This window comes from Carlito syrichta, unplaced genomic scaffold (assembly GCF_000164805.1).
Source record: "Carlito syrichta isolate Samal-C Ts95f unplaced genomic scaffold, Tarsius_syrichta-2.0.1 Scaffold308095, whole genome shotgun sequence".
NCBI classification, from domain to species: domain Eukaryota; kingdom Metazoa; phylum Chordata; class Mammalia; order Primates; family Tarsiidae; genus Carlito; species Carlito syrichta.
In genome coordinates, this window is record NW_007252191.1 from 380,126 (window position 1) to 400,214 (window position 20,089).

A 20,089-nucleotide genomic window follows, 5' to 3' on the forward strand; every position below is an offset into this window, starting at 1 on the left:
TCCAATGAAAATATTTGGCTGCAGTTGGTCTGCTATGGTGCGAAATAGTACATATCCCCAGGCTAGATTGCTTTGCTGTAGATTTTTCTCTAGTTTTCATTTCATAGCAGGGGACCTGGTAAAGCGGCTCCTGACATCTTTTTAAGTCTGCTTGTAAAGTGTAATCATAACCATTCCACTCCTGGGTTACTTGTCTCAAGGACTTTTGATGATAGCTCTAGTGTTGAAATAGTTTCCCTAAGGATCAGAGGCTTATTTTAATAGCTTCAAGACTCTTTGTTGTATTTTCAAGTATACTTTTGTAATAAAGATAATAGAACATTATCTTTCCTGTGTGAGACTGATTAACTGACACACCCTTGGATTTTTCCCTGTAGAAATGGTGGACGGCACTCAATTATCCAAATGGTGTCACACAAGCCCTTGTGGCCAATGGTAAATACGCATTTAGAAGATGGTTGATTGAACCTGAAGGTTCAGTTTATGAAGTGGGATGATTATGAGATTTGCCATCAGATGATCTGGACTGGATCTGGACCAGAGACTAACGCTGAACATTTGCCACTACATGACCTCAAACAAGTTGCTTAACCTACTTCTGTAGAATGAGAATAACAATTTGGTTTCAAGTATCTCCAAGGCTTTAGTAAGGATCAGACAGGGGAAGGGTACGACATAGTGCTTTGTAACTGACACAGCACCACAGACACATGGTCATTGACAGTATTATTGAAGACAAAAATGATAGCTATTTCTCTGCCTTTGCTTGGGATGCATATTTTATTTTAATTAATTAATTTATTTATTTATTGAGTTGGAGTCTCACTCCGTCGCCCTGGCTGGAGTGCAGTGGCATGCTCACGGTCACCCCAGTGCTGGGCTCTGACGATCCTTCCGCCTCAGCCTTCCAAGCAGTCCGAACTACTGGTGCATGCCACCACACCTGGCTAGTTTTGACTTATAGTAGAGATGAGGTCTCGCCAAGTTGCCCAGTTCGGTCTCGAGTCCACTGACTCAGGCAATCCACTCGCCTCGGTCTCCCAAAGTGCTGGGATTACAGGCTGAGCCACTGAACACGGCCCCAGGATTCATGTTGTAACTGAAAGGCTTAGACTTCACCTTGGTAACATAAAATAAAATGACAAGACCCATCAAATCTAGAATGACCTGCCATTCCATCATGGTGTTTGCTCAGGACTTTAGGCCTATTTTTAATTGCTATAAGATGCATTTTGGTGGTCTTAAATACTGCCTATCATATCTATTTCATTAAAAAAATCTTTTGTATTCTTGCTGTAGACAACAAATATTGTTCCTGTTTCATCGCTTTGTAAACTTAACACTTCAGAATTGGGACCTGAATTATTGACCATGGTTTGTAATTTTCAGTTCAGGGAACTTTAACAGAGGCTTTTCCGAGGATAAATTGTGGCGAGTATATCAAGTAATTTTCTTGCAATGAGGTCCTAGCATATTCAAAAGCTTGTGTGCCTATCTCTACAGAACCTGTGGAAAAGAAGCACTATCAAATATTTAAGCTAAAGACTCTACATAATATTAAATCTTACTTGGTTCTTTGTAAATTCCCTTACAAGATGACAGTGATTTTAGTAATGACCAACAGTGAGGTGTATGAAGACATAGTGTCTATCATAAAAAAGTCTAAAATATGAAATCAGAAGTTTATTCAGATTAAAATAGACTAAAAGACTAGCAGATCAGTAAACTAAAAGGTACAGACAGGTGTCTTTGTCTGACAATGGGATAGATGATATCAATTCAGTCCAGACAGAATTTTACCTAAGTAATCAGTTAATAATAAAAGTAACAGAAATAATTAGCTTGAGCCACAATAAAAGAAAAATATACATTTTAAAAGTTTTGCTGAACCAAAGATGTATTCACCTGGTGGCTTACTTACCATTTTAATAAAATTAACTATAAAGATGAAAAATTACTGTTATCTCTGTCCAATATATTGATATAATTACCTACAGTTTGGAGAAATACAACTCTCTTAAGTCATTTAAAACCCTGGTTTCTGCAACCTCACTTAATATGTGAATAAAACCGGGTAACTATGTTCCAAAAATATACCTTTATTATTGATTTTAGCGACCAATTTTAAAGACTTCAGAAAATGATTTATATTAGGACATTGGAGAATTTTATTATTAAAAGTAATTATGATATCTTACTGCCTCTCAGCTATGTCTAACACCCCATTCTGTTCTCTCTTATGGAAATAGACAAGAAAAAAATCTTATATTCAGAAGGTTTCTCATTGGGGCGTTAAATCTGGTGGTCACAAACGGAAGCATGTACAGGATGCTTCAGAATTCTGGAGTACACTAGCCATACAACTCGGATTCTGTTGTTCACGTATAAGAATAACCAACTGACCATCATCTCTCCACTTCCTCTAACCCACAACTCCTGCATAGAATCAACAGATTCTGTGCTTACAACGCTCCTGATAAGGGACCTTGTCCTACACAATTTAACACTGGTCTATTTAATGTGGGGTTGTCCTCTAGGACAACTGTCCCTAGCCTTTTTGGCATCAGGAACTGGTTTTGTGGAAGACAAGTGCTCTACAGACCTGGGGGTGGGGAGGGTTCATCAGGCATTGTTTTCTCATCAGGTGTTCTCAACCTAGATCTCTCTCATGCACAGTTCACAGTAGGACGCCTATGAGGATCTAGTGCCAATGCTGATTTGACAGCTGGTTTGACTCACCCGCCTCTCGCCTCTTGCTGTGCAGGTTCCTAACAGGCCACTGACGGTACAGGTTCGTGGCCCAGGGCCGGGGAGCCCTGCTCCTAGAACACCCAAACACTTGCAGACTCATCCTATAACCATGTCTGGAAAGGGACTAAAAGCAAAGGCTCATTCCACAAGCATCCTGGAAAGACGGTAACAAAATAGAAATCACATCCGATGCAAATTTAAAAGAAAAGAAAAGAAAGAAAGCATCTCCTAAAACCTTCTGTATATAGCTTTTATTGTATCTCTTATAATGTGATTATTATTAAAATCAAACCAGATATGTGTTTTGACTATTCTTTTTCCAGGGAATCCTGTATCATTTTCCTTTTGTGTTTAAAATACTCGTCCAGGTCCAGCGCGGTGGCTCACGTCTGCAATCCCTGCACTTTGGGAGGCAAGGTTCAAGGATTGCCTGAGCTCAGGGGTTCCAGAGCAGCCCGGACAACTTGGCAAGATCTAATCTCTATGGTAAATCCAAAAACGTGCTGGTCATGGTGGCTCACGCCTGTAGTTCTAGCCACTTGGAACTGAGAGGAAGAATCGCCTGAGCCCAGTAGATCAAGGCTGCAGGGAGCTAGGATCTGCCACTACACTCCAACCTGGGTGACAGAGTGAGACCCTGACTCAAAATAAATAAATATTTGTTCAATATTCAACCATTTCATGCAGTGAGATTTTAGAATAATAAATTTTCTTAGGAGCCTAGCTAGTGAAAATAACCTTGAAAAGTAATTTAACTGTTACATATATACATTATTATTATTTGGGGAAGAACTGGTGAGCAGTGGATCTTCTATGTTGCTATTAGTTTTGGGGACTTAACATTGAACTTGTAAGTTTTGAAGGGAGCTCCTTTAAGAATAGTTGTAAGAGGGATTATTGATGGATTGAATTGGGGGCATAAAAACACACAAGCCTCTTCTACGTTTGGGTTACTTTCATTGGGGTCTTTTTTCTGCCACATTTTCTATTGGTCATGTGAAAACAATGGATAAAAGCAATAAAACTCAAGACATACAAAATTGTATTTAAATATGAAAGGTACAACATAAGTTAAAAAATGATCAAAAATAATACAAGCTACTTTAACATTTGATATAATACAACTGATAAAATTAGGAGAAAAAAATTGGGAAGCAAAAGCAAGATTTTTAAAAAGTAGAGACAAAAAAATTCTGACTGGCAAGCATATGACAAAAATGGTATATGTAATTTACCAGAATAAAGTCTGAGAAAAAGAATAAATGTAACTATGTCAAATGAAAATCTTAAAACCAGAATTTAAGACCATTAAAATGATAAAAATAAGAACGCTAAATAGGTTAAGAAAATAAGTTATTTTTTAAAAAAGTATTAGATACCCTATTAGACATACACCCTTCAAAAAATAACAAATAATTTTTTTAAAAACCTAAAACCTGAAAAAACTTCACCCAGAAACTAAAAAATAGGCAGAAACCCAAACCCAGGCCTGCATAACTTCAAACAGAGAAAAGGCAGGCCTGTTAGGAGATGAGACTCCAACAGATTTTCAGCAGATATTCCAGAAATTCCCAGACACAGAAGAAAACTTTTAGTCTCATACCTTTCTGAGACTCTGAGGATATGCTGAGTTCAAATCACAGCTCGAAAAATTCCTAGTGGGGCACACCTCATCAACAAGGGTACATGCATAGTACGCACAGCTATGATGAATACCAAGTAAGATTATTTACGGATGGCAATGGCCCCTTATAACTTCTATAATATGATAGCAAATTCTCCAGGGTCAAAAGCTAACATTGGCCTAAACCCACCCCTGGTTGTGGAATGACTGAGCTGGCTTGACCTGGAATGAGAGTGGGGAGCCTGGAAGGGGCAGAACCAGATGGTGTGAGGGCAAGACTAGGGAGTCAGGGTTTGAACATTTGTATACCAACCCTGAATTGTATTCCACATTTTTAAAATTAAAAAAAATAACTAGCTATGAAGCCATGGGAAAGTTATTTGACCTCTCTGTATCTTTTCCTCAACTGTGCAAGGAGACAAGTATTAGTACATACAAGAATGTGCCCATAAAACTTTTAGAATAACTCCTGTCATAAAACAAATGTGCAATAAATGCTCGTTGTTGTTATTATTATCATTATTATCTTGTTGGCCCTGGACTAACTTCACATTATCACTGAGCCCTCCACCTGTTCCTCTGGTCATTTAAACATCAGCAAGCTCATGGTCTTTTTGTTTGCTTGTTTGTTTGTGTGCTTCATTTATTCCCTCAGTCTTGTCCAGTAGCTCCTGCCTCCCCTAGGGTTGCCCTCACACCATCTGGTTCTGCCCCTTCCAGGCTCCCCACTCTCATTCCAGGTCAAGTCAGGTCAGTCATTCCACAACCAGGGGTGGGTTTAAGCCAATGTTAGCTTTTGAACCTAGAGAATTTGCTATCATATTATAGAAGCTATATGGGACCACCGCCATAAATAATCTCACTTGGTATTCCTTATAGCTGTGTGTACTGGTCAGGGCACATATAGGACAGTGTACTTGTCTGCCTGGGTCCCATTGTCCATCACTGACAGCTATCGGAAAGCTCAACCTGGTAACTACCCCAAAAGACAGTGTGTGGTACCTTTGTGTCTTCTAGCACAACCCTGGACTTCCTTGCCTGGCTTAACAGAAGTTGACTCTTGCGTTTTATTTTAGTAGATCTTATTCCACAACCCTAAGATAACCAGGTCTCTTCAATATTGGTGTTATCTCCTCAAGATTCCATTCTCGTGCAGTTTCTCTGTCTTTATTTTTAAACAATATTGCATTAATTTAACAAGGGCTAACTCATACCTTCTAAGCACAATATTTGGGGGCGGTGAGAGGAGGAACCTACAAACTGATCATCAGGAAAAAAATGAAAACTATAATTTAAAAAATTTTCTTTATTTCATTACAAAGGTGTATTTTTAAACATTGTATAATAATAAACTACCTTGAATGAATTACGCATTTTATGTGTGTGTATTAGTCCAAAACGTTTCAAGTGCTCTGTGTATTTCATCTAGAGTTGAAACATTTCTTTTCTTGGAGGACTCCGTGTAAACCTCATTGTAAGGAGGTACTTTCACGTTGCTCAGAGGACTTATTGACTCCATGTTGTTCCATGCAACAATTCTTTTGAAGGGAATAGGAGTCTGAAACTCCAAATAATTATTTACCTAAATCTCTGCTCATAACCAATACAAATTAGTCAAACCCTGCTGCTTCTCCCTAAAGGAGCAATCCAAAGGGTAATTCAGAAAGGCTAGTGCCTCATTTCCATTCCTTTATTTCTACCCAAACTCACACAAAAAATCATGTTATAACCTTAACAATAACATATCAAAGGAGAATCTCTGAAACATTTTTTAATACAGTGTTGGGTTTGTGTCTTCCTTCTCCAGTATTTGCAATTTTAAGGATCACCATCATGTCAGGTGATGAAAAGAGGAAGAAAAATATTCTGTCTGTATATATAAAATTCTGTCACATAGGGAATCAAAATAATATCAAAGCTCTACATACGGTTTACCAAAAAAAAAAAAAAAATCTTCAAGATTTAGTGATGGTTTCTCCAGGGATTTTTATACAAGTCTGCCATGTTTCAAAAGCAGAATCAAAGTGAATCTAATTCCACTGAGTTGCAGTTCCAGAAGAGTGGGAAGTTTGTGGTAAGAAGGGGAAGGAAATCATATGTAAATAACATAGAGGTCTCTGTATGAGGAAATTGAAGCAAAATCACTATGGTAACCATGAATATTTAGTTAGCAGACTAGTGACAATCCAAAGAAATTAAAAGTAATAATCCCAGCCACAGATAGGGGAGAATCTCATATAATGGGAAAACATTCATTATAATTTTAATTCTAGAAACCCTAAAGCAGTGCCATCTAGACAGCCCATTCTCCTCAATATTATTACTGTGATCCATCTCTCAGCCACTCCTTCAAAGTTTCTCTGCTTAACTCAAACCTGCCCAGAGATCTGGTACACCAAAGCCTATCAAGTTTCCTGATTGAAAAAAAGTTTGTCTCTTTCTTTAGTTGGAAGTAGTTACAATGACCAATAATCTTTTCCTAAATAATGGGTGCGCTTTTCTTCTCCTATAGGGTTTATGAAGGCTATAAATAGCTGAACGATAAGCCAGGAGTAGAGATATAAAGAATATGTATCTAGAATCTGCACAGGGCTTCCTGAGCCTCTCCCAAATCTACTGAATTAAAAGCACTGGTCTCAAGAAAAGCTCCTAGCTGATTTCCAAGGAAAGTCAAGTTCTCATTGGTGCCCCCAGTTCTTGTTAGTAGTTCTCAACAGTATCTGGGGTAACCATTTTCTACAATGGCAGCACTTGGGCTATGATAATGGCTCCTGATGGTGTTGGCTCCTTGTGGCATGGTTGGACAGGCTTGTCTATGTGACTGTTTCCACCAGAGCTTTTCCCTGTGGTTGGCCTCAAAGTGATGGAGATTCCTGTGGCCTGTTGCTTCACATCATGTAACTCCTATCAGGGAGCTCAGTATTATTCTTCCAAGTTGGGCAAAGTAGCGTTCCTGCTGAGCCCTCTCGTAGTATTGATTATACAAAACTACCCTTAAATAAAACTCTTAAGACTTTTGCTCAAAGCTTCCTTCTGTTTGCTGCCTGGATAACACACAGGGTCATACTATCATCCCGCCTTTGCCCTCCATTATCCTTACTTTGCCAGGCTTTAAGACTTGATACCTTGTAATAATTTCACAGTTCAGAGTGGGCTTCTCTTCTCCCTTTAGGTGCAAGCCCAGGATGCTAGACTGCGGGGTTAGTCTCTTGGTGCTACTGCAGCCTAGTTATCCAGGGGACTGTTAAATCCACCTAATCAACATTTGTTGACTTCTTGTTGACTATGTGGGGTGGAGGGAAGAGAAGGAGCCAAGACAAACCCTAACGAGAAGAGAGTAGGGCTGGCTGGAACAACAAACAAAGCCAAAGAAATGAGTAGAGATGAGGCCGGAAAGGTGAAATAGGCCAGAAGGAAAGGCTAGATGCCTCCAATGATGATGTGGACCGAGGGCAGTATTGAATTTTGGAAACTGAGGCTGAAATTGAGGGCTAGGGTACTATTTAATAGATCAACACAAAATGTACCTAAGATATCTTTCAGTTTTAATGTTCTAAAAGTTTTGACACACGTCTTTCCAAAATTCCCTAGACAACTGATAATGCAACAAACCACAGTAGAGTTAGCATTAGTCATAAGAAGAGTACTTCTACATTAGTTCTACACCTAAAACATAAAATCTGTTGTCTAATTAGAGTGTTATAATTTAGACAGATTTATTTTATCATGTCTTGTTTCATTGAGTGGGCTCTTATTTCTGGGCCGGGCACTGTGGCTCATGGCTGTAATCCCAACACTTCAGGAGGCTGAGGTAGGAGGATCACTTCAGCCCAGGAGATTGAGACCAACCTGGGTAACATGGCAAGACCAAAATTAAAAAAAAAAATTTAGCCAGGCATGATGGCTCATGCCTGTATCCTAGCTACTTGGGAGGCTGAGGCAGGAGAATCCCATGAGCCCAAGAGTTTAAGGCTGCAGTGAACTGTGATTATGTCACTGCACTCCAGCTTGAATAACAGAGAGATTCTATTTCTAAAAAGTTAATAAATACTCTAATTTTTCTTGTTTCTGACAAATATATTTAAGGAATATTTTGAAGGTCTGGAAGACAGTGGTCATTCAAAGTGTAGTCAAGAATATATGTTACAAGCCACAGCAAATATTTCGAGATTGTTGTCCAAATTAAAAATCCATCTAGAAGCATAAGACTTGTAAATGAATAAAAAGAGATGTACATATAAAAATAAGTGAATGATGAATGGGAAACCTGCTTACTCTGTAGTATTTGTCCCTAAAACCCAGAAGCCCAGATTAACCATGAAAAAACAGCAAGCAAATCCAAATGGAGTAACATTCTACAACATATATCTTAGATATATCTTAAAATTGTCACAGATTAAAGGAAACTACAGAGACATGGTGACTAAATGCAGCTCAGAATTCCTGAATTGAATCCCAGAAGAGAAAAAAGACATTCATGGTAAAACTAATAGAACCCAAATAAACACTATGGTTTAGTCAACAGTCATGGACCCATGTTTGTTTCTTAGTTTTATCAAATATGTTGTGGTTATTTAAGACATTATTCTTAGGGGTAGTCAGGTGAAGAAGATATGAGGATTCTGCATAGTCTTCATACATTATAAAATTCTAATATGATTCCAATTTTTAAAATATTGTAAATCAATATGCATCTTTATTCTGTTTACAGTAGTTTCTATAATTAGAGCCAGCACTCTCAATGATAACAACTAGGTAAGCTGGATAAAATATACAAAAACATCTGTTTAAAGCCATCTGAGAGCTATCTAGAAGGTGAAGAATAACCTTCTCAATATCAAGGACAAGAAGTTCTCCAGAGTGGTGATTGGTATACTGTGACAGTTTTTGTCCTGTGGGCATTTCCCTGTCCAGAGACATGGCTGATAGACTGAGCAGCACTTTGACAGCCTTGCTGTATTAGGAGGACAAAAATTGGATTCCAGGACATGTATGGGTGGGAGTTTAGTAAATTCCACACACATTGGCTTGAACTCCAAACACAAGAAGCCTAGGAATGAGGGTAAACTGGAATTAAAGCAGCTGTCATAGAGTTATAGCACAGCTTTGAATCATCTAAATGTCCCAGAAATTTGAATCCCTGAAATTGAATTAAGATGATCCAGATTGCCATTGTCTGGCAGCCACATCAGAAAATCAGCACAGGATAAAGATAATATACTAGCCCTCAAACTATTTCTACACAAAATTTTTCAAATACCACTTCTGTAACACAAAGATAATCGGCATATAAGACAGCATAAAAAAGAACCAGCAGATAAAACAGACAATAAAATATATCCACAAAGGCCACATATTAGAATCATCAGACAAGACTCTTAAATAATTGCTGCTTTATGCTCAAGGAGATAAAAATAGGTTATTAAAATTTTCAACATAAATTATATTGTCATATTAAAATTTCAATATAAATATAAAATTTCAACATAAAACTAGAAACGCTCAACTTTTATTTGAAAATGAACCAGAGATTCTAGAAACTGGAAAATATAATAGATGCAATTAAGTTCTATGAATAGTTTTTATGAGTAGGTTTTACATTGCTGAGGAGATAATTAATGAACTAGAAGTAGTTCAGAAGAAAATATCTAGAATGAAGATTCAGAAAGACAAAGGATGAAACTACAGAAGACAGGGTAAGACACATAGTGTGTACAGCAAGAAGTTCTCAGTTATTGTTTAACTAGAATTATAGAGGAGAGAGATGGGAAAAGAAACAATATTCAGAGAACTAATAGTTTAATTATTTTCAGAACTGATGAAAGACATCACTCTGCAGATATAGCAAGCCAAATGAATCTCAATCCAGAAAATAAAAGGTACGATCTAGAGTTGCATTTCCCAACAAAGTTTTGTGCAATGAAGGAAATATTTTATTCTGTGCAATTCATTGTGGTAGCTGCTAGTTGCATGTGATTAGTGCAACTGAAAAACTAACTTTAAAAAAATTTAGAAAGGTAGATTTATTAAAGGAAAGGTACATTGTGAAGAGCACAATGGGCAGAACAACAGCGAGCATGTCTGCTGCCAAATTAAATTTCAATTTAATTTGAATTAACTGAAATTTAAATAACCTCATATAATTAGTGACTATTGTATTGGGCGGTGAGGATCTGGAGCATTGCAGTAAACTACTAAAAAACAAACAAAAAAATCTTTAAAGTAATCAGAGAAATGACACTCCACATGATAGTAAGTAGATAGCTACATTCTGGACATAAACAATCAGAACCGGAAAATAATATATGCCAAAACAAAAAAACTACAGACCTAGAATTCGATACCCAATAACAGTAGATTTGCCATTCAACCCAGCAATCTCACTCCTGGTTATATCCCCAAAGGAGTAAATTGCTCTACCAAAAAGACACTAGCACTCATGTTTATTGCAGCACTATTCACAATAGCAAAAACATGGACTCAATTTGATCCATGAATTGGACTGGTTAAAGAAAATGGGGTACATATATATCATGGAATACTATGTAGCCATTACAAAAAAATTATGTCCTTTGCAGGAACCTGGATGCAGGTGGAGGCAATTATTCTAAATGAATTAACACAGAACCAGAAAAACAAATACCTCATGTTTTCACTTATAAGTGGGAGCTAAACACTGGGTATGCATGGTCATAAAGATGGGAACAACAGATACTGGGGACTCCTAAAGAGGAAAAAAGGGAAGCGGTATATTTTTAAAAATTCCTATTGGGTACCATACTCACTATTTGGGTGATGAGCTCCAAAGAAGCCCAAATTTCACCATCACACAATATACCCAAACTTGAGTCACACAATAACAAACCTGAATCTAAAGTAAAAAAAAGATACTTCAACAATAGAGAGGAATTCTGTTATATACCGAGTTTAACACATAGGTACCACTGAAGATTAATTTGCATATTGTTCTTGAAACTTTTGAGATAGTAAGAGTTGCGGCCGGTTTCCCTGTATTTTGACAAGTTATCTTTTTAATCAGGCTCCTCCCGCTCATGCAGGGGGAAGATTTTACCCCTCTCTGTACATACTTCTGTTGAATCACCTATTATATCATATTCTGTTTGCTGATTTATATGTTTGTTTCTCTAACTTGACCATAAACTTTCTGGGAAATTTTGAATATAATCACCTAGTTATTTCATTTCAGGAGTTATCCAAAAGTACATTTTAAAACTAAAGCTAATAAGTGGGACTAAGATTTATTTCAGACTCATATGTCTAAGAAATGTTAGAGACAAGCATACAAAACTTTGAGAATATCCTCAAATGTTGTATGATATCCAAAACTATATTACTTTAGAACATGAAGGTGTTTTAGAACAATTTATGTATTAATCTAATCCATCTATTTCAGAAATTTAGTCCCAGAGAGATTAACTGATATTCTCAAGGTCCCACAAATAACTCGAGGCAGGGTTAAATCACAGGTCTTATAATCCCATGTGATTTTTTTTTATAACATGGTATCTCAGAATTGGGACTCTTTCTGTTTACACTGGATCCAACAACACCGTATTTCTTCTGAGTCATTTTTGAGTTTAGCAATTGCCAACTTGTGAAAATCAACTTCCAGTCTCCACAAGAGTATAAGTGAAACATTACCATTAATCAGGAAACCTCAATCTTATTTCAACTCTGTTACCAGTAGAGTTGGGAGTCTTAGATAATATCACCTGCTGTCTCTGGGCTTGTATTTTCCAAAAAGTAACATAACCTACAAAGTAAGTGGCATAAAATGAGAAGATAGCCAAGGAGAGGTCTGTAGTTAAATTTTATTCTTAAACCCTATGTCATTCTATTTCAAATACAGAATTTGTATAACTTTCTGTTCCTCATTTATCTATTTCCCTGTCAGAGACAAATAGATTTAAGGATATATGGAACAGAGAAAGTTGACTTAGTTGTTCTTAGTAGTTACCACCAATGAGTACTGTTTAGTTAATATTGTCTAGCCAGTTAAAGAAACAAACAAGCAAGCATGTCTGTTCCATGTTGGCAGGCTGACTTGGTCTAAGGATAGAGAACAATCATTAACGTGGGGGAGGGGAGGATATAATGTAGGGGCATGTAATGTGCAAGGGGGGCGGGATTTGCTTGTGCATTGCATGTTACATATTCACTTAGGTATATTTTATATTACTCAGCCAATTTCTGTATTGGATCATTTTTAAGAGGCAAAAATAGCATTCAAATATTAGAGGTTATTAGTTCTATGTAAACATTGAATCAGAATAAAAATAATAAAAATTGAACTCAAATATATTTTTTCTGCACTCCCTGCTCCCATATCCTCAGGCCAAACTGGCCAGGAGTTGGAGGCCTCTGGGCACAAAGCAGGTTGAACAGCTGTTTGACTCACTGCTTTTGACTCTTTGTCATTTGGCAAATTGAGACCTCTGCGGAGAGCAGCATTTGGAATGCTTTTCCCAAACCTGGTATTTTTGAACACGGAATCTGAAATGTAGTGTGGCACTGGTATACATTCACTAAAATCTTAACCACAAGATAAAAGACAATACAGTGCCAAAAGGGAGACTGATCGATTTGTGTTACAAACCTGACTTTCCCCCAGAAGTGTCTGGAGATAACTCTGGATTGGCTGGGGTGGGCATGACAGAAAGTGAATTTGTGTCTTCTGAAAATGTGAATATGATAGATGATACTAGCTTCAGCTCTGAGAACTGATAGGGAGAGAATACCAGGAATGAGAATATCAGACACGAGTATTAGGCGATATACATGAGAAGGTGGGATGGAAGGAGAGAGACCACAGTTATACTAGAGGGAGATGGGTTAGGGAATTATACTAAAGCGGGAATAGGGAGTCCAACAGAGTCAGTAAGTCAAGGTCTAGGTATTTGAGAGGAAACTGATGACAATAATAGCAGTAGTTATTGTTATCATTATTATTCCTGTCATAGCCACAGTCACAAAATAGTTAATGCTTATAGAGTGCTTCGTGTATTTCAACACTGTTCTAATGCTTTAAATAAATAATAAGTAATTTACTCTTCTTGACAAGCATATGACATAAGAACTATTATTGTTGTTCCTGCTTTATGGGAGATGAAGCTGAGGCACAGAGAATTTAAGTAATTGGATCAAGAACACACAGCTAATAACAAATGAACCCATGGCTGGAATCTAAAATCACAGATACATGAATCTAAAATCTTAACCACAAGATAAAAGACACTACAAGGAAGCAGAACACCTTTGAATTGACCTAGCTAGCACATAACTGAGAACCTATGATTTCCTGCACATTATTATTCAGTAAAGCCTGACACAGGGAAGAAACCCCACCATATAGTTCTATGTGGTGACGGCAGACAAACATGCAAAGATTGACAAAACTACTTTTTATTTGGGTCTTTCTTCACAGATTCATCTCGTTTGTCTCCATCTTCAGACCAGAGTACACACAAGTGTAAGGTCGCCTTTTAGGTCTGCAATCCTTCTCTAATCATAAGCAATCCTCATTGTTGAGAAAGTCTCTTTATATGTAAAATGGATCATTGGCTTTCCAACTTAAACCTATTTCCTCTTCTCTGATCTTTATTGGAGATGGGAGACACATGAAAGTAGTTAAAATTCTAATCATCCTAGGTTTTTCTTTTTTTTTTATTTAATAACTCATTTAAAAGTACTTCTTCTAAATCCTATTTTAAAATCTCCCTGACATTAATTACTGATATAGTCAGGTCTTTCTGGCAGGTCTATTTGGCCATCTTCAATGTACTTAAGTGGTGAGTTTTCTCATCTTACCTCTCCATTTTCCAGGGGATGTATCTTGGAATAAAATGAAGTGCAGATGACCTCATCATCTTTGGCATATGACGGTGGCCCAGTGCGGGGATAAATATTGTAGCGAGCCAGGCACTCTGTGTCCGTCACAGCATGGTACTGCCAGGGCCTGTATTCAACATTATCAAGCGAGCGCTCCAAAATCCAGTTTCCAGGCCGAGGGGAATTAGCTGCCTTCACGATCACATATGCAATCTGGAACACCTGGGCAAGAGAAACAATGTTGTTTCTGTGTTATTGTTATACCATAATTGTGAATTTCCAAATATCCTTATCAGTTCATGTCAGATATAAGGCTTAATGCTGCAGTAGATTCGATTTCAGATTTTATTCTATAACTCTATGATGTTCTCTGAAATGATTTTACTATTAACATGTTCATATTTAATAACTTTTGACTAAGAAGAAATGTTTCATTTTAACAACTGTAGCTTTAAAAGAAATGGATAAAGACTAGATTTTAGTTCTCTAACAACTCTATGGCATCATTTCACCTGACTTTTAAAGTTCCATTATAATCAATACCACCTAAAGCACTTATTAAATACCAATTTACTAACCTTACTATGTTAGATACTATAAAATACTAGTTAGAAATTTCAGGTGTGAATAGTGCTTGAGAGTTTAGAAAACATGTTTACATAAATCACATAATCCTCCAAAAATTACCATTTTGGAGTAAGTGTGGAACAAAAACAACATAAGCACACTCCTATGTTCACATTTTGGTCTCAGCATTTATGTGAACCTGGGAGGATTATCTCACTTTTTCAACTTTTAGCAGCCTTTTCTGTGAACTAAGGTCAATAATAAACATACACTGAGAAAGAATTTGGATTCAGTGAGATAATGCTTTGGCTATTTGGGCTCTATAGTAACCAAAATAGCATGGTACTGGTACAAAAGTAGACACATGGACCAAAGGAACAGAATAGAGAATTCAGAAATAAACGCAAAAACGTACAACCAACTGATCTTCAACAAAGCAGAAAAAGAAACATATGTTGGAAAAAGAACACCTTATTCAACAGAGGGTGCTGAGAAAATTGAATATGGGTATGGAATATGCCTATGGAATATGGAAGGATGAAACTGAACTTCTACCTCTTACCATATACAGAAATTAACTTATGATGGATTAAATGTAATATTTTTAACGTAAGACGTGATATCATTAAATTGTAGATGAGAAACTATAAAAAACTCTTCTGGGCATTGGCCTAAACAAAGAAGTTACGTCTAAGACTCTAAAAGCAAATGCAACAAAAACAAAAATTAATAAGTGGTACTTAATTAAACTAAAAGGCCTCTGCACAGCAAATGGAATAATCAACAGAGTAAATAGGCAATCTACAGAATGGAGAAAAATATTTGAAATCTGTATATCCAACAAAGGACTAATATTCAAATTCTACAAGAAACTCAAACAAATCAGCAGGAAAAAAATAAATAACCCCATTAAAAAGTAGGCAAATGACATGAACAGACATGTCTTAAAAGAAGATATACAAATGGCTAACAAACCTACCTAAAAATGCTCTCACTAATCGTGAGAGACATGCAAATTAAAACCACAATGAGATACTATCTTTTCCCAGTCAGAATGGCCATTACTAAAAAGTAAAAAAAAAAAAAAAAATGTTGGCACAGATGCAGTGAAAAGTCAACATTTATGCACTATGGGAGTATAAATGAGTACAACCTCTATGGAAATCAATATGGAGATTTCTCAAAGAATTAAAAGTAGACCCCGCCATTCGATCCAGTGATCCAACTACTTGATATCTATTCAGAGGAAAAGAGATCATTTCAAATAAGACACCTACATTCATATGTTTGTCACAACCCAATTCACAATTGCAAAGATGTGGAATCAACATAAGTGCCTATCAGTTGATCAGTGGATAATATATAGCTCACATTTTCATTATCCACTGATTCAACTGATAGACACTTAGGCACTTAGGTTGGGATATATATATATATATATCACTGGTACAAAAGTAGACACATGGACCAATGGAACAGAGAATTCAGAAATAAATGCAAATACAACCAACTGATTTTCACCAAAGCAGAAAGAAACATATACTGGGAAAAAGATAGCCTGTTCAATTAATGGTGCTGGGAAAATTGAATAACCACGTGCAGAAGAATGAAGCTGAACTTGTATCTCTCACCATATACAAAAATTAACTCAAGATGTATTAAATGTAATATTTTTAATGTAAGACATGATAGCACTAAATTTGTGTGTATATAAATATGTATAATAAATATATATGAATAAATAAATATATTTATATAAACACACTATATAGGTATATATATATCTACATTCCTACACACACACACACACACACACACACACACACACACACACACACACACCCTATGGGATATATAATCTCTTGATGGAATTGGAAGCTATCATCCTAAGTGAAGTAACACAGGAATGAAAAAATAAATACCACATGTTCTCACTCACGAGAGCTAAGCTATGGACCTGCAAAGACATATAGAATGGTATAATGGACACTGGACCCTTGGAGCAAGGGAGGAGGAGGAATGAAAAATCACCTATTAGATCCAATGTGCACTCATGGGGTGATGGGTGCACTAGAAGTTCAGACTTCTTCACCACTATAAAATACATCCAGGTTGGAATTAGAGTTTATAATGCTGAGTGATCTCTCACAAAGAAGATCTGAAACAAAGATCTGAGTATCACATGCTCTCACTCATAAGTGGACCTTGAACAACTATCGTAATACTATAAGTAAAGGATTGACAGTAGTGGGAAACTATGGGGGGGCAGGGAGGGGAAGGGAGGTGGGATTAATGGTAGTCAATATGTGTCTGGGGGTGGGGGGGCACACCTCATCAACAAGAGTGCCTGCACAATGCATATTTGTATACCTAACCCTTAACTGTACCCCACAATTTTAAAATAAAAAATGTTAAAAAAAATACATCCAGGTAACCTAAAGCCATTTGTACCCCTAAAACTACAGAAAAAATGTAAAACCCTAAACAATGTTTTTTAAATGAGATAATGTATGTAAAGTGCCTGGTCAAAAACTTGGCAATAAATATCAATAAATGTCTGTTTCTCTACATCCCAAATAGAAAATAATAGAGAAGAAATTCTAGTGACATGAAGTCAACTGATTGAAACTGGAGGTCAGGCTCGGTGGCTCAACCTGTAATCCCGTGCTTTGGGAGGCAGAGGTGAGTGGATTGCCTGAGCCCGCGGGTTCGAGACCCACCTGGGCAACTTGACGAGACCTCATCTCTACAATTAAAAAAAAAAAAAAAAATCAGCTGGGCGTTGTAGCGTGCGCCTGTAATTCCGGCTACTCGGAAGATTAAGGCGGAAGGATCACCGGAGCCCAGCCGGTCGAGGCTGTGGTGGCCGAGAGCAGCCACTGCACTCTAGTCTGGGTGACAGAGTGAGACTCAAAAAAAAGAAAGAAAGAAAGAAAGAAACTGGAATATATTAGGCAAAGGGCTTCCGTACTTTCTCTTTATAAAAGGTAAACATGTAAAAAAAAAAAGGAGGAAATAAAGAGGTATCATCACTATAAGTCAATAGAGTGACAATTGAGGAGAATGTCACAATCCTCTATCTTCAAATCTACATAGAATTTTAAACTAAAAAAGAAGTATCCTGGGTGTTTTGTGTCTTTACCAATGCAGTCCAAAACTCCAAAAGGATAATACAGAGACATTATTCAGTGACATTGATGTGCCATGTCCTGGGTAGAAAGATAGGTATAAACTAGTGTAAGTTACTGTCCCACCATTATGAGTTATTATTATGATAATGAGATATATGAAAAGTGGCATAATAAAGCAGTATAATGCTTTGACTCGTGAGTGTTATGAGATATGGGAAGCTTGACAGCTCTATACTCTGGGTGGTTGAAGTCAGCGGTGGGTCACAACTCGGAGGACAGGTCCACTACGATGTGGAAAGGGCCTGTTGAGCTACAGGGGGGATCCTGAAAAGAATGTTCTAGAAATAAATTGTATCTGCTTCACAGTTTTCACATGATACAGGTATGCTATCTATGGGATACTTTAAGGGACTGAATTTGCACATATGGAAAGTTGGCACAGAAGGGATCATATGTGTTCTGGCGCTCGTTCTTTGAGGTCTTTACTAGAATGCAGGCACTCTTGTGTGCAGTGAGGAGAAAACCACAAGCCTCCAAATGATGACAAGGAGGTCTAGTATTTGCCTTTCAGAAACAGTTGTGGGAAAACTGGTGGCTAAAATACCGAAATGCTTCTGTTGACAAATCGCTTCTGCCCCAATCTTTCAAATGCTTCCTCTCCCCTGAGACCATCTGACTGATCCTAGCATAGGCAAGGGCAGCCACACATCTGTTCTGACAGGTCTGGGCTTTGAGCATTCCATTTTATTGATTATTGTCACAGGGAACTACTGACAAACTTATATTTATACAGGTATACAGATAAGTATCATTGCAGATAGACATATATCTCTGTACATGCACATAAACACTTGCATATATTTAGACATTTTGGAGGAGGATATACTTGAACATATTAAATGGGGTTTGGGAATAAGGAGTTGAGGAAAGAAGAGGGACTTTTACTTTTAATCTTATATTCTGCTGTGTTGTTTGTATTAACATAAATGTCTTACTTTTTAACACAATCTTTAAAATTTTTAAAAATTTTTATTTTCATGAAAGAAGTACTGAACAATAAAATTATTATTATTTTTTTTAAGTTGGAGTCTCACTCTGTCACCCAGACTGGAGTGCAGTGGCCGCTCCCGGCCACCGCAGCCTCGACCTGCTGGGCTCCAGCGATCCTTCCGCCTCAGCCTTCCAAGTAGCTGGAACTACAGGTGCACACCCGGCTAATACCACACCCGGCTAATTTTTGATTTATGTAGAGATGAGGTCTCGCCAAGTTGCCCAGGCGGGTCTCGAACCCGCGGGCTCAGGCAATCCACTCACCTCAGCCTCCCAAAACGCGGGATTACAGGCTGAGCTACCGAGCCCGGCTCAAAATTATTTTTAAGATAAAGAAAAATTAAGGTAAAATAACTATCAGAGGCCAAAGGTAGGAATAAAATAAAACATACTCCATCAGCTATTATACAAAATGTTTGCTGTTTATGCATTTTAGGTGTTATTTATAAGTGTTCTTTCAGACAGTTCATATTCAACATCTTATCACACAGAAATTCTTTATAAAGATATTCACCAAGAATCATACCAATTGATTAATCTTACAGAATGCAGAGACCAAGTTGTCTGTACTATAAAATATGAAATACTCTGTTCATAATTTCTGATCATCCCAAAGTACTCCTGACATGGTCTTGAAATGATAAAGAATACAAATAACTAAATTGTGGGCCCCTAGAGGGTAGAGGCTATAGCTTTTACATCTGTAAAGATACTATAATCCTTATGATTCTTTTGAAACGATGGGCATTAAATAATATTAGATTTCGCTGAATAACCAAAATCACTGTAACATGCTTTCATGTTACTGCTATTAGTGTAATACTGGTCTTTACAGTTTGCTAGAGCTTAAATCCCAGTTAACGCTAACAAATTCTGTCACTTGCAGGAACTAAGACACATATTGCTTGGGTATTTCTCCTATGATGTCTCCGTGATTTGAGAAAATTACTTAAACCCTTTTGCCTTCTGTTTCCCAATGCTTCTTTTCCAAAGACACAACCAGGGAAGGGATCATGGGACAGTGAATACAAAACATTGCATGTTCTTTTGCAAGAGGGAATCTATATAAATATTTCAGGTTAACATTTTTCCTTACAGAAAAAGAAGATCACACAGA

The 20,089-nt window shown here is 37.2% G+C and overlaps 1 protein-coding gene across 1 annotated transcript in view; it reads right to left on the reverse strand.

Moving 5' to 3' along the window:
- LOC103267277 (laminin subunit alpha-2) overlaps positions 1-20,089 on the reverse strand; it is a 443,000-nt gene that overhangs the window by 379,246 nt on the left and 43,665 nt on the right. The window contains exon 4 of the mRNA XM_008064880.1: positions 14,204-14,446. Coding sequence (XP_008063071.1) covers positions 14,204-14,446 — 243 coding nt within the window. The remainder of the gene's footprint in view (positions 1-14,203; positions 14,447-20,089) is intronic.